General features: G+C 33.2%; 1 protein-coding gene across 1 annotated transcript in view; it reads right to left on the bottom strand.

Annotated features, from left to right (window-relative positions):
• LOC135320408 (cullin-4B-like) overlaps positions 1–15,759 on the bottom strand; it is a 98,332-nt gene that overhangs the window by 71,838 nt on the left and 10,735 nt on the right. The window contains exons 3-9 of the mRNA XM_064483505.1: positions 10,220–10,324; positions 9,737–9,805; positions 7,085–7,158; positions 6,264–6,426; positions 6,079–6,168; positions 4,825–4,907; positions 4,211–4,278 (exon numbers count right to left, since the gene is read on the bottom strand). Of these exons, the coding sequence (XP_064339575.1) occupies positions 4,211–4,278; positions 4,825–4,907; positions 6,079–6,168; positions 6,264–6,426; positions 7,085–7,158; positions 9,737–9,805; positions 10,220–10,324 (652 nt within the window). The remainder of the gene's footprint in view (positions 1–4,210; positions 4,279–4,824; positions 4,908–6,078; positions 6,169–6,263; positions 6,427–7,084; positions 7,159–9,736; positions 9,806–10,219; positions 10,325–15,759) is intronic.

Consider the following 15,759-nt stretch of genomic DNA (forward strand, 5'->3'; position numbering starts at 1 on the left):
TCCCATATCTATTCCTAGATTCCTGTGACATGGCTGAGAAAGGCCATAGGCCACATATTTTATCTCCTCAGAGATCCCTCTATTTGACTGAATATTAAAATATTTTGATCATTCCAACACACAAGAAAGATCTAGCCATGCCAGTGATATTCTCTCCAATGAATGTTTTCTTGGAAGTGAATCTCCTTTACTTTCTTTGCAAACTGAATAGGCTGAGAATTTCCCAAGTTAACAAGTACTGGTCTCATTTTCCTTACTGGGTTTTTTTGGTCAATCTTTCTCTTTCCTGTCGTATTTTAATATAAATAGCAAAGACAAAACAGTCTACATCCTCAAAATTTTCCTTGGAAATCTCCTCAGTTAAATGTACAGGTTTACTGCCTACAATTCTCTGTTTTCCATATAGCAATTAGATACAAGCTTTCTGTTTCTATATAACAAGGAACACCCCTTTCTCCAATGTACAATAACATACTCCTAATTTCCTCTTCTTCAGCCACACCACTTATTAATGGCCATATTTTTACGAATCAATTTATAATGATTTAGATACTTTTGATGACAAATAAATTTTTCCACCCACTCTTCAAAATTCTTCCCCAAAAGTTCATTCCCAAGTCATTTCCATATCTGTAGTTATTATAACAGAACCCTGCTTTCAGGAAACAAAATCTGAGTTCATTTTCCATTCCTTCTGTAGCAAATTACTATAAGCTTGTTGGCTGAAATAATCCAAATTTATCATCTTTAAGTTTTAGAGAACACAGATATTAAAATCAAAGAATTTGCAGAGCTACATTCCTTCTGGAATCTTTAGGGAAGAACAGAATGTTTCCTTCCCTTTTTCAGTTCCAGAGGTTGCCTGCATTCTTCGGCTCTAGGCTCCCTTCATCTTTAAGGTCAGCAGTATATCATCTTTAAATCTGTGTACTTGTGCCTCACTCTTTCTTTTTCATATGTCATTCCATCTCCTTCTGACTCTAAATGCCTTGCCTCCCTCTTATATGGACCCTGTGACTACAGCGGGCTCACTAAGATAACACAGGATACTGCTCCCATTTCAAGATATTTACTCAGCTCTGCAGAGTTATTTTTGCAATGAAAAGGAACATACTTACAGATCCCAAGGATTAGGACTTAAATATTTTACCCTACTAATCACACTGTAGTCTAATGAATGAAGCATGTGCCCCACCCCTACAAAATCTACTAAGCTTTTTCTCAAAGTAGAAAATTGAAAAACACTTGGGAAAAACAGATTCAAAAATAGTATTACAGTCTCACTAAATTTTATCAAAATAGCCTTTGATGAATTAGAATTAAACAAACTTTAAGTAAGTTAAAAAATGACTTAAAATATAGCTTTAATAAAATTAAAATAAAATTCTAATACAAAGCTTAAAATCTGTATTAAAATTTTACTGTGAATCCATATTATTTTTAATAGAAGAACTTCAAGGTATTACCATTATACTGTAAGGGTATATTAGATTTATTTTGAATGTGAACCACAACTAGGTAACACGGAGGGCTAACAGACATTGAGAAAAGTAGATATAGGGCAAAAGTTTTATTTTGTTAGTTTACCTAATCCTCATATCTCCATGAAGTAGGTACTGTCTGTTGGTAAAAAAAACAGCTGTGCAAAAGCAGAAAAATTTTTCTTCCCTTTCCACAGATAAATAAAAAGTTCACAAATATAATTCAATGCATGTTTATCTTCCTGTACTCCAACAAAAACACACACTAAGATCTTTCCTTACTCTTACTGAAAATCCTTAATTCAGACTAAAAGTATTGTTACAATTTTGGTATTAAAATATTCTCCAGTTGCTTCACGAACTGTAAGGGAAAACCTTTGATTTTATACAATTTTAATACATGGAATAGATGTTGGAATAGAAACAACAGTGTAACAGTCCATTTATAGACTGGTTTTCAAATACAAATGCATCTTAAACCTATAGACACCATCTCAAGATGGTTCCATGAAGAGTGAGAATGTCCAAAGCCAAACATGGAGCTTACAGTGTGTTCATCTATACTGCTATCAAGGTTAAAAAAGCAATTATTTTATCTAATTGTATTGTGTTATTTTGCAGTAAGGGGTAATCTTGCCTAAAGGAAAACTGTCCCTTGCATAGCTCCTGTGAGGTAATGTGTAAGCCCTTAGAGTATCATGCAGTATAAGATTTTTGTTCATCTGGGGGACCTCCATGCATCATACTAGATAGTTAATGCCAACAAACATAATGCTAAAACATTTTGGTGAGTCCTCCCATGTTTACATAATGAACTCATCAATAAAGGCACTGCACACAAACATTTGAGTGAGCCTTCCTGACTGGCAATAATATGTAGACATTGTCACTCATCATTTCTGGGAGAATTAAGCTCTGTCCACGTAACTCCATAGGGAGAAAGCAACTGGACTGTCCTCTGTTCTTCCCTTTGCTGATTTTAGTCCACATTTTCCATCGTAATAAGTGATAAACCTGAATATAACAACTTTTCTGAATCCTTTGATGTCTTCTGGAACCCAGGGATCATGATCGTGGGGAGGTCCCAAACTGAAATCATGTTCCAGATAAAAATTAATAAATGTCATCAGTATTTAAAGATTAAGTTTTCTTCTGACTCCATTTCATTTTAGTTTTGAAGATTTGAATACAGATATGAATGAATGTCCTTTTAATACAGAAAGAAAATCAGTATTTGTGTTTTCACTACTGTATTTTATACTTCTCTTGTCACAAAAGTAGTTATATTTTAGTTTACATATTCATTTTACAGGTCACTTGATTAAATAAGGCAGGAAAGATAATAAGCAAATGTATACTGTAGATAGGAGTAAAACTTTATAGGAACATTCTGGATCAACAAATGAATGAAGTCTTTGCCCAACAGTAAAACTAGCTTGATTAGATACAGCCATTTCTTCTCTCACAGGCTAGGCTAGAAGAACTCTCTCTCTCACAAAAATTACTACAACATTCTCCTACATGATCTTTTTCCCTTCAACTTTTTTCTGTTCAGATTTCAGTCATACCTAAAATAAAATCCAATTGTTCAAAAGGTGTGAGACCAAATACATCTATTATCCCAGTTTAAAACATTCAGCATTCTCCAAAATCTTATCCAATATATTTCAGCAACATCAGCTCTTCCTTTTTTCTCTGAGTATATACAAACTAAAACTTGGCAGCTGCCATCTGCCTCTACAAGGATGAAGTCACTGGCCACTGCAGTCACTGACCTCCAACATATCCTGAAAGGAGTTCAGGGTGGAAGTCAGAATGAGAAACTCTGTGCTCTGGGAAAAAATATCAGAACAGGCCCTCAGACAGATATTTTCAGGAGAAGATTTCATGAGCCTAATTTCTTGTGTCTCCTCATATCTAAAAAAACACCAAAATCATGAACAGTGACATCTGCTTCTCATGATTAGCAGCAACCTTCTACCAAAATGTGTGCTTAATTGCACATATCCCCCAACACTAGAACCAGATATATACTGATCTCCCCACATCTTTTTGGAGCAGCTCCTCAGAGCAGTTTAAGAGGCTGTCTCCAGGGCTATGGTCCTCATTTTGCTCAAAATTAAGCTTAACTCATAACTCTCATGCTGTGCATTTTTTTTCAGGTAACATATGCCAAATTTTTTTCTTGCGAGAAAAACACCAGACCCAGACTCTCCTTTCAATGATTTGCCTCTCTTCAACTTTAGGTTTTTGTTTATATTTCACACTTAATAAGGCTTTCTAAAGTAGTATTCACCTTTGTCTAAGTACCAAATTCACTTACTGTTCATGGCAAAGAAGAAAAAGCACAACAGTTATTTGCTAAGCAAATGTTGAACATATGTGAAGAAAATAGGAAAAAAATAGAAAAGCAACATCGTGCTCGAGTCCTGACTTACACTCTAAAATTTTAAAACACCAGAGAAATGGACTAATACTACTTTGTAATTATCCAGCCAAAAACAGTCTTTCCACATTACTATTTTAGATGTGTATAAACCTCATATATAAAGTTCTTAACTTTAAGAAACAGACTGATGACTATTCTTAAATGACACAAACTATTTTTACAAATAAGAAAAAGAATTTCATTTTATATATCAATTTTAAAAAGACCTATGACAAATACAGCATTTTACTATTAATTTTTCACAATAACAGTCTTTTTAAAAATGTATTTTCTTATTTACCTTTCTGAATAATTGCTGATAAATGTTCATCTAGAAGCTCCTTTTCTACAATTTCAATTAATAGCTTCCTGTTTAAAAAAAAGTTTTAAATTACAAAACATTTCTCATACTAGAGAGTTAAACTGCTTTCCAAAATGTCTGTCATCAAGCCTGCCCTTTTGTTTTACATTCTTCCTCAACTATCACCAACATAAAATTGCTATTTTGGTTTTCAGAATATCAAATTTTATTGAATAAACTTCTTTAGTTTCAATGACAGATTATAGTTATCATTTAACTGAAGGTTAACTTGGTAACAAGAAGACATCTGCTTTACATCAAAAATATTACTGTATCTTTACTTCAACACAACAGAGATCGACAACAGATTTTTCTAAACTTAACTTCTTACTTTGGCTCATAAGAAAAATGTTGAACAATAAACTTAGGAAGAAATATCTATACCTGGCTTTTCCTCCCCATCTATTTACTTTGATGAAAATGAAGACAGAAGAGAGGGAGAAAAAACAACAAAAAGGGAAACAAATTTACTGTTGCATCCTACGATATGAACAAATACCGACCTATTTAAAAAATGAGGGAATTCAAAGGGTAAACAAATATTTAATTCTTACTGTGTGTTCAGGCGTAGGTAGGTTTTAACTCTATCAACTTCTTCTTCTAGGAGCTTCTTAATATGGTAAAGACACCCAGGAATCTAAAAATAAAATTTTAACCATCCTGTTTTATCAGAATCAGAGGACTTCAAGTGTAAAAATTAAATGCAAAACAGGAAAGCAAACCAAACATTCCTCTCTTAGATCAATTTAGTTTCATATCCTTGAAAGACATACCTGTATGGTCATTTCTATTTAGTTAGAGTACCAAAATTTATAAACTGAGTTAAATCTGTAACTGAAAAATCTGTGGTTTAAAAATTTAATACAACCACAACAAATTGTGAAATATATGATGCAAAGGTGATCAGAAACAAGGAGAGAAACTCATAATCCAACAATATAATAGCTAGAGACTTCATAATCCTATGGATACATATCTATGATATATGTACATATAGATGATATATTTTATATACATACAGGATTATATTATTTATAAAGGACAGAATACCCATACTAAAAATCAGCAAAGAAACAGAATTGAGTAACACTAAAATCAGCAAGAGCTAACAGACATAGAACACTCCGTCTAGCAACAACAGAAAATACTTCTTCACAAGTGAACATCGAATATTCTAAAGGAAGACTACATAAGGCCACAAAACAAGTCAATAATTTTTAAAGGAGTGAAATCTCACAAAGTGTCTTGTCTTATCAGACTGCATAAAAAAGGGAAAAAATAAGAAACTTGGGAAATTCACAATTGTGTTCACAAAACAACACATTTCTAAATAAATGTGTCAAAAGTGAAATTATGAAAACTAAAAAGTACTTTAATATGAATAAAAATGAATACATAACATCAAAATTTAAGGGATGCAGCTAACAGAGTACTTACTGGAAATTTACAGTTGCAAAAACTTATAATAAAAAAAGAAAGACCTCAAAACAATAACCTAACCTCCCACCTGAAAACACTGGAAAAATAGCAGACTAACTCTAAAGCAAATGAAGGAAATAATGTTTATTATAGAATTTAATGAAACAGAACTAAGAGAGACAGCAGTAAATAATCTGCAATAGCAAAAGTTGGTTGGTTGGAAAAATCAACAAAATTGACAAACCTTTAGAAAAACTGACAAAGGAAAAAAAATTACTATGAACACGTAAAGTATGTCAAAATACATACAGGAAATATAAACAGGGTACTTAATGATGGACTCTGTAGATCATGAAAGGATTTATAATTGTCATCTTAATTTCAAGTACCTCGCTCTTTTGCATTAGTTTCCTTCCCTCTGCTGCATAGAACCTGCTTGTTTCTTCTAAGAATTTATTCTCAAAAAACTCTTCATAAATCTAAGATGTAACATATAAAAGAAACTCAGTTAAAATGTGGCTTTAAAATATCAGATTACAAATTAGTTTCAATTTACTGAAAGTTAGTAACTCACCTGCAAATCATAAAGCATTGCTAAAAGCCTTTGAATCAAACAGCAATCAACCATTTCACCATTTCTTTCTTTTTCAATCAAAAGAAGAATTCCATCTATAGTCTTGCTCTGGACCTTCTGATCACAAATTATATGTAATTTAAATAATTCAAGCCCCATGTCCCTAAAACAAACAAAAACTTTCTAAATAAGTGGTATTTTAAAATCTTACACTTCTTAGCTATTTTTCTATCAATTATACTTTTATGTGTATAATGTATAACCCACAGGCAAAACAAAATAAACTCATTCTATTCAAGGTTGGTTAAAGTTTTCTACTTTGTTTTTTGACAGTCTGTAATCAATTAAACAAGAATTCTGAACAAATAAAATGTACTGGATAATACATAAAGTTCAGGAAGTTTTAAGCTAATATTTGGAATAACTTTAAAGCTTCTAAACTTGCCTAATTTTAGATTTCACAGATGTTTTTAGCCTTAATAAGCTCAATTTAATATCAATTTAGTGACTTTCTAGCTTCTTTTATAATAAAACATGTGAAATGTGATTCATTATTCTAGAATGAATCCTAGAACTAGCATATTTCCTAAATATTATAGTTGAAGAACACTGAAGTAAAAGTACGTATTAACAACTAGCACTGTGCCACCAACTGCTCAAACATAATTTTAAAACATATTTTTAAATTTATGACATACACAGAGAAATATGGATTGTGAAAAGTATTTTCTCCTTGCTATAATTTCTTCCATTTAGGACAGATAAAACATATGAACAACATGTTCTAACAGTCATCTTAAAGTAATTATTGACATCCTTACCAAATGGAAGATGACACTGAAACTTGAAAAACATAAGTTCTATCTAGGAACAGAAAAATGTTCCTAATTAGGATCTGTGAGAAATAAAGCAAAGATAAGACATTATTTATAATTTTTAGTTGTTACTAATTTTTAAGAAATGTACATTATTTATGCATGTAAATATTACTATTAACCTGGTAAATGGAACATAGTTAATAATATATTTATCTTGGAAAGGTAACCCTTCAGATTTTTCATTTTCTACCCTGTTAGTTCTAACTACATTCCTCCTTAAATAATAAGAATTGCTGAAGATGTATGAAGAAAATTTTGTACATTAAGGTTAAGTAAAAACTGCTGCAATATGAACATCAAGAAATCTTTGAAAAAACTGAGTACATTAGAAGACTGAAAATACAAGAAAACTAGAGGTACAGATGATAAAATGAAAAGAAATATGAAGAGTAAACATCAATCACTACCAATGCAACATAATGTACAAATATGAGATCTTATCACTTTTATTTGAAGACATAACATAGTAACAGAAACAATTCTTTATTATGAATATTATTTATGTCTAAATTAATTGCAATATAACATATGTTTGAACAGCGATTTTCAAACACTGTCATCTTAGCCTTTTTATAATTTTAAAAATTATTGATAAAACCAAAGAACTTCCATTTAGTGGGTTATACCTACTTATGCCCACTGTATTAGAAAATTAAACAAAAAAATTATTTATTCAAGTTGTAATAATTTATGAATAAAATATTTTAATAATTTTAATTTTTAAGTAGTTACACTGACCACAGGATGCAAACTTTCAGTTACAAGGTGAATAAATTGTGGAGATTAGATGTACAGAGTAGCGATTATAATTAATAATACTGTATTAATTACTCAAGAGTTTCTAGGAGATTAAATCTTAATGTTCTCACAATAAAAAGAAATGGTAATTATTGACATGAAAGAGTTTTTCACTAATGCTACTACTGGTAATAATTTTTCAATATGTAAATGTATCAAATCATAACAGGGTACAGTTTAAGCTTACACAGTGCTATTTCTCAATTACATCTCAAAATCAATTTTAAAGTATTAATAATCTAAAAAAGGGAACAAAATAATTAAACATACTTTTTAAGTGCTAAAATAGAAACATGCTCAAACACCTGGGGAAAGCGAAAAGACAGAGAAGACGGAAAAATATTGAATGTAAAGATGTTCACAGTTTAGACATCTAGAGAGAAGTGACAATCTAGTGAGTACGAATTTTCCAGTCTGCCTGTTTAAACAATACATGGAGGAATAAACATATATTGCATGCTTGTTTCACCTGATACATCATCCTTTAAACCGGACAAAACACTCATAAAGAGAACCTCAATATGGCCTCATAGACTTTTAATTTTGTGACAAATTCATCTTCACTATAAATGATGTTATGAGGTTTATAAAATTTTAAAATGTGTTTGTGCAGTCTCAACACTGTGTAATCACTATGTTTATTAATAATGTTTTCAGAAAAGGTATACTTTTTTGCTTCTATCATAAAATATTTATGGCACCTCTGTGCCAATTTCCCTAGGAATTCTGTACAGAGCATTTGGAAGAGTTATATGGAGGAGTAATTATGCTGCCCAAGAAATTGTTAGGGAACAGAGTTGTGGGAGATTATAGATGTGATAGTTGCAGGGTTCACAGTCTTGATTGTAAGACAAGACTTACTAACACTTTTTAAAGTAAGTTATGAAAACTAGAAAATTGTGATGTGATAGCTGTCTATTATTAGAGAGGACACTTCTAATTGGAAATAAGTGAGGATGGAACTCAGCAACTCCAAAAACCAAACGTGAAAGACAACTAATTAAAACAAATAATCACTTAAATACTTTCCTATTATAATTGACGTGGTGCCCTATCATTTATATTTTGTATTTTATAAAATATAAACTACTCAGTTTAACTATTTCAAAGAATATTAATAGTTTAACCTCTATTTTAGCTTAAGTCTCTAAGAAACTGAGAAAAATACTTCCTATTAATGTTGAATTTTGAATTCAGAGCATTTTTTGTTTTATATATTAAACAAGGTTTAAAAAGTTATATTGATACTATTAATGCATCAAGTTATTTTTATGCTTTAATAACCAAAAAGGAAAAGCAGACACAATTTGCATCATATTGCCCCAACAGACATATTTTCTATTGGAATACTTAAAACACCTTATTTACCTAATATAGTATAATTTTCATTGTTATGGCTCCAATTTTTTCTCAACACATTCCCTTATATACTCAAACCTTAGACCATAACTTACTGATTTCATATACTATTGAACAAGACTAAATTGTATAATTGTAAAATTATAAGAAAATATGTATTTTGTCCCTTCTTGTTAGGCTCAAATTAATAAACACAGCTAAAGCTAAAATATAATCATCTATTTAAAAAACACCAAGTTTTCAAATCGTAAGTGAACCAATAAATTAAAATCTGAATTGTAAAGAACTAAGAATGAATTTCTACCATAAAAATTTCCAAATATGTCTTTTTCTAAAAGTATGCATTAACTGATTTTGATTTTTCTTACATATAACCATTTAACACATTCCATAATAGTATTTTCAATTAAAAACTGATATAAATTTATAATAATTTACCATTTGTCTGCCATGGTTTTGCCAACATGTATCCATTTTCTTTAGAAAAATATCACCATCCAGAAATCCAAGAGAGAATGTTAAGAAAAAATTTACATTCTAAAAGTACCACATATTCTGCAAACAGAAGATAGGACTTATAAAAGACAACTGTTAGTAGAACTCTAAGTGATAATGAGAAGCCAAAGCATCTCTAAGTCTTAATAGAATATAAAGGTATAAAAAGTAAAGTTGATCAAACATATACAATCAAATGAATTATTCCACTCAACAGAATATGACCTGAAAATTCTGACCAAAAAGGAAAAGCAACTAAAAGGGCGAAAAAAGCTTATTTTAATCCCATAGAGAAACACTGAACATCCCAAATGAGGCAAACTTTCTCTTTTTTCTGCCAGACAAAGAAACTATGAAATATACATTGTTAAAGATAAACTGAAAGAAAGGAAAAGAATTTAAAGTCTCTGGTTTCAAAAATGGATACTCTCTGAATTGGTGAATTTGTGCTTTGATGTGGTCTTCACAAAGCTGCTTCAAGCGTTCATATAAATTCACAGATAAATTGTAGGAGCAAAGGTTTTCAACACTCTGAAAAATTGAAAACATATGTAATGAAAAATTAAAAATGTGTAATTACTAAAAATAAAGTTGAACAAATAAAATATAGTTCAAGTTATTTTCATTTATTTATTTATTAATAATATTGAAGGTTGATTACCAGTTTATGTGGATTAGTGAATCAACAGAAATGTTATCAGTATACTAGTAATATGAGTATCAAATGGTAAAAACATATTTCAAAATCTGCAATATTTTAAAGCCTAAGAAAATGTATTATAATTCTTCCATCCAAATTAATGTATACAAACCAATGTATGCAAACTTAATAAGTCCAATTACATTTAGAATTACTTCTTAAGGGCTTAGAACCCAGATACATGCACTTCAATCAAAATTTTAATTAAAAGTCGTTCCTTGAAATTATGCATAAACTCATGTCTTGCCTTTTAGAATGTTTAAGAGAATTTATAATCTTTTTTTAAAAATTTAAGTGAAAAAGAATTAAAGACAATGTGTACAATAATTAGAAACCTACACAATTTTGTAAAATGTTGCTTAAGTTGCTTATAATGAATAATAAAAACAAATTATTTTGTTTATATTAAAATGTGCTCCACTGACCACTGAGGCATGATGTCAGTATAAAAATGGTGAGGCAGGATATTTCAAAACTAGATCTCTCCACTAAATGAACAATTACCCTGGCAATACTCATTAGAATCAACTTTTTCAGAGCTCTGGAATCTAACCAAAAACTTATAATTAAAAAAACATTTAATGAAGAAGCTGCTACATTTCTAACAGAGCCTGTGGTAGTAACTTACCCACCTACTTTGGTGGCAGTAAATCTAGTTCTGGTGCATCTTGCTGGTGACACTAAGGGAAAAAGGGAAACCTTTTTCTCAATGAACCTGTGTTTTGATTCTCTACGCCTCCTGCCATTACAGTTTCCTTGAGATGGGAGGAGCTCTCTGGGAGACTTTGTCAAAAAAATTGAAGGCAAATATACTAAAATATACTAGACTTAGCCATGTGGGGCAAAAGACAAAACCAAAAATCAGGATAAGCAATGCACAGACTGAAAGTGTGGAAAGGAATAGGGGTTGGGAAGATATATGTGAAAAAATAAGGGCTTTGAAAAGCTCATGTGTATACAAGGAAATCAAGAAGGTTACATACATGCCCAGTGCAAGACACAATCTCAGAAAAGAGCAGAAGAAATCCTAATTTTAACTCAGGCTTACCTTCAGGCTATGCTCAAGCAAAGTGGGGTAAAGCAAAGACAGAGTTGGAAATAGCATGGCTAAATAATGATTGAATGCCCAAAGACAATCTAAATCTTCAAAATAAAAGTTCTTTCGTGTTGGCTGATGTTTATGCAAATCTCATTAGCTAAGCACTAAGTTAATGGAAAAGGGATATGCAAGACCACACATGGATTGAGATTATCCAGTCTGAGAAGAAAAGAGAAAAAAGAATGTAGGAAGAAGAATTAAGCCTAGGCCATAGCAATCAAAACATTATGGTTTTGAAATAAGGGTGGATATACAGACCAATGGAACAAAGTTGGGAGCCTAAACATACAAACTTACATCTATGGTTCCACTGATATTTGACCAGGATGTCAAGACCATTTAATGGGGAAAGAAGAATCTTTTAGACAAATTGATATCCACCCATAAAGCTGAACCCTTTCCTATAATGTATTAAAAAATTAATTCAAAATGGATCAAAGAGCTAATTGTAAGAACAAAAACTATAAAATCTTACAAGAAAATGTAAGGCAAAATCTGCATGATTCTATATTTGCCAATTGTTTTGTGTACACAGAGACATTTTGAAAAGATTTAAATAGATATTTTCCAAGAAGACACACAAATGACCAACAAGCACATAAAAACTCTTCAACATCAGCAAAATTAGACACTGGGGAAATATAAATCTAAACCTCAATGAGGAGGGAGATCAAGAAAGCAAAAATAAGAAGATGCCTCACCTATTCCCTGGGAAACATCAAAATAATAACTACATGTGGAACAATTCTCACAGAAAATTAACTGGGAAGCATCAGAAAAAATGCAAAATAACCATGGCTGTACGAAAGATATACACACCTAGGTAGGACAGGAAGAAAATAAATCAAATCAGGACATGTGAAACTGGGAAAGGGCTCAGAGAAAAGGGATAATGTATGGGTGGACAATTACCCTGGGGACTGAGTAGGAAGAGTAACAATTCTGGGATCCTAGGAGGGCAAACTACCTCCTTGGTTTGGAGAGCAGTTGTGACTAAAAGGAGGGCAATGAGAAGCTTGGACTCTGCTCCTGAGGAGCAAGCATGTGCATGTTGCTTGCCCCTGAAGCAGGGTAGAGAGATGTCTGCTCTATAAGCTGCCAGGTGTGCAATGGCCATCTTGATGCATTCCTTAGGCTGAGATGAGTGAACACTCCAGAACCACTAACTTCACATGGGTCATACAAATGAATGTCATAGTAATGACAAATCAGAAACCCACAAAAGAAAAGAAACATAAGCATATTGTTAAAAAAGGATCACAGTAAGGGTAAAAACAAAAAGGGAGGAAATAAACATACAAAAAATACAAAAAAATCATAAAACCATTATAAAATGACAATAAACACACATCATTAATTACTTTAAAAGGCAATGGACTAAACACTCTGATCAAAAGATTTGAGGTGGCTGACTGGATAAAAAAATAAGACAGTTCAATATGCTAACCACAAGTGACTCCCTCAAGGTGAAAAATATACACAGACTGAAAGTGAAGGAATGGAAGAAGATACTTTCATACAAATGAAAATGACGAGAGTGGGGGTAGCATTACTCAGACCAAACAAGACAGACTTTAAAACAAGGGCTATAGTGGGCGATTGGCCAAGATGGCAAAGTAGAAGGACGATCGTAACTCACCTTCTCCCACAAGTACACCAAAATGCACATCCACGGACCCACCCAACAAACCAGAGCACCAGCTGAACTCCAAAGGAACATTTCCCTATTCAAAAGACAAATATGCCACAAATCTGTTAGGAGAAAAAATAAGAAAGAAGAAAAAGCAAAACAGTGTGGGACTGGTCCTGTGGGGAGGAAGTGGCAGAGGAGGAATAGCACTCATTCGGTGGGTCTCCCCTCTCTTCAACAGAGAGGTCAGTGGGACAGAGGGGGAGCCTACAAGGCTCAGACCTGTATGGAGCAGCCCTTGACCAACAAAACTAAGTTAAATGGGCACAGATGGTGTCAGCAACCCCAAGCCCGAGAGGCAAAGTGGCAGGTGGGGGATGGGACAGGCTGCCTGAGCTGGGCAGAAGACCGAGGAAGGCTGCACACAGGCAACTCCAGGGGAATGCAGGATGTTGTATGCTGTGGATTAGTGGGTACACAGCACAAAACAAACTGTGCCCTGCGTAAAATACAAAAATAGAAAACAAAAACAAAAAACCCACAGCTGATGTGCCCTGGAGGGAAAGGGTGCTATACCCCTCATCTTCAAAAACCTGCAGAAGGTTTTTGGGAGAAGAGAGGTGGGGTTCAGCCACAGCTGCCATATCCTTGGTGCTCAGCACGCACGCAGGGGTGGGGCTGAAACCTGAATCCATACCTAAGGGCTTAGCAGCCTCTAAGGCCAGATGCAGACTTGTTTACAGCACAAGACAGATAGGACTGTTCTGCCCTGGTACCTCCTAGAACTCTTGCCTCCGATACAAATGAACAAGGAGCTGAGTTCTGGCAAGGAGCAGGGGCGGAGTTGTTCTGCCCTCTTCCCTGAGCCCACCTACGGAACTCGGATCTGAGGCAGCGTGCGCAGCTGCACAGAGCAGGGAATCCACCAGTGCTGGGAGAGGGCAGGTGGCCACCCGCCTTCCTGGCAGGGTGCAGCACCTGATTGTGGTGGTGGGATGGTGTATGACCTGCCCACCCACCATGTAAGAGTACATTACCTGACCACAGTGTTGGGAGAGGGTACAATCTGCTTGCTGACCTGCACTGGGAGGAGCACATACCAGGGGTGCCAATGGAGGGCCTCTGGAAACAGCGAGTTGAGTTTGCAAAACAGAGCGAGGACAGAAAGACCTCTTGACAAAATCATTAAGAGCGCACAGTATTTAAGAGAATACAGCCCCTTTTTTTCTCATTTCCTTTTTTAATCTGTTATATTTTTTATTACCTATTTAATTTTTACATTTTAAACAACTGTATATCTCCCATTTTAATCCCATTTAAATTTTCCTTTAAAATATTTTTATTATTATTGTTTTTTTAAATCCACCTCATTTCATTTTTATTTCTCTTGCTTTTGATCTATTATTGCTTATACTCAGGTTTCAAATTTTTTTTTGTTCTTTTCTACATTTCTTAAGGTTTTTAAAAGCTGTCTCAAATCCATTGCTATTTTGCTTCAACTTGTTCTTCTGTTATTGATTATACACTGTTATCAAACTGTTTTTTCCATCCCTTCTTTTAAAATCCTTTTTTAAAAGTTTTAATCCTGCATAGCCTTTAGAAAGATAAATAAATAAACTCCTTAAGAAACATAATAGATAACTGATACTCCATAAGCTACAGTGCCAGAGAGATATGAGCAAGATGAAGAAGCAGAGGAACCACTTCCAATTCAAAGAGCAAGAGAAATCCCCTGAAAGGACGATCAATGAAATAGACATTGTTAGCCTACTAGATAAAGATTTCAGAAAAGGAGTGATCAAAGTACTGAAGGAACTAAAAGAGATAGTGTTTAGAGATATAAAATATGTCAAAAATGAAATGGAAGCTATAAAGAAGAGCCAAGTAGAACTGGTAAACTCATTGGCTGAGATGAGAGCTGACCTAAAGGCTGTACAAAGCAGGCAGATAATGCAGAGGAACAAATAAGTGACCTAGAAGACAGGATAACAGAAATCACCTATGAGAAAAACAAATTAAAACAAATGAAAATAGCATAAGAGACCTATGGGGTAATATAAAGTATGCTAATCTTTGCATAATAGGGGGCCCAGAAAGGGAAGAAAGATCAAAAGGGATTGAAAAGGTTTTTGAAGAAATCATGACTGAAAAATTCCCAAAACTGAAGAAGGAATCAAGTAAAGGAAGCTCAGAAGGTCCCAAATAGGAAGAACCCAAACAGATTTATCATAATCAAGATGGCCAGAGTCAAGGATAAACAAAGGATCCTAAAGGCAGCAAGAGAAAAATAAAGAGTGAGTTACAAGGGAACCCCCATAAGGCTCTCAGCTGATTTCTCTACAAAAACACTATAGGCCAGAAGGGAGTGGAAAGATATATTCAAAGTCCTGAATGAAAAAAAGATGCAGCCTAGGATACTTTATCCAGCAAGGCTATCCTTTAGAATAGAAGGAGAGATAAAGAATTTCACAGACAAGCAAAAACTAGAAGAGTTTAGCAACACTAAATCCATAGGAAAAGAAATATTGAAAATTCTA

Source organism: Camelus dromedarius, chromosome Y (assembly GCF_036321535.1).
Source record: "Camelus dromedarius isolate mCamDro1 chromosome Y, mCamDro1.pat, whole genome shotgun sequence".
NCBI lineage: Eukaryota > Metazoa > Chordata > Mammalia > Artiodactyla > Camelidae > Camelus > Camelus dromedarius.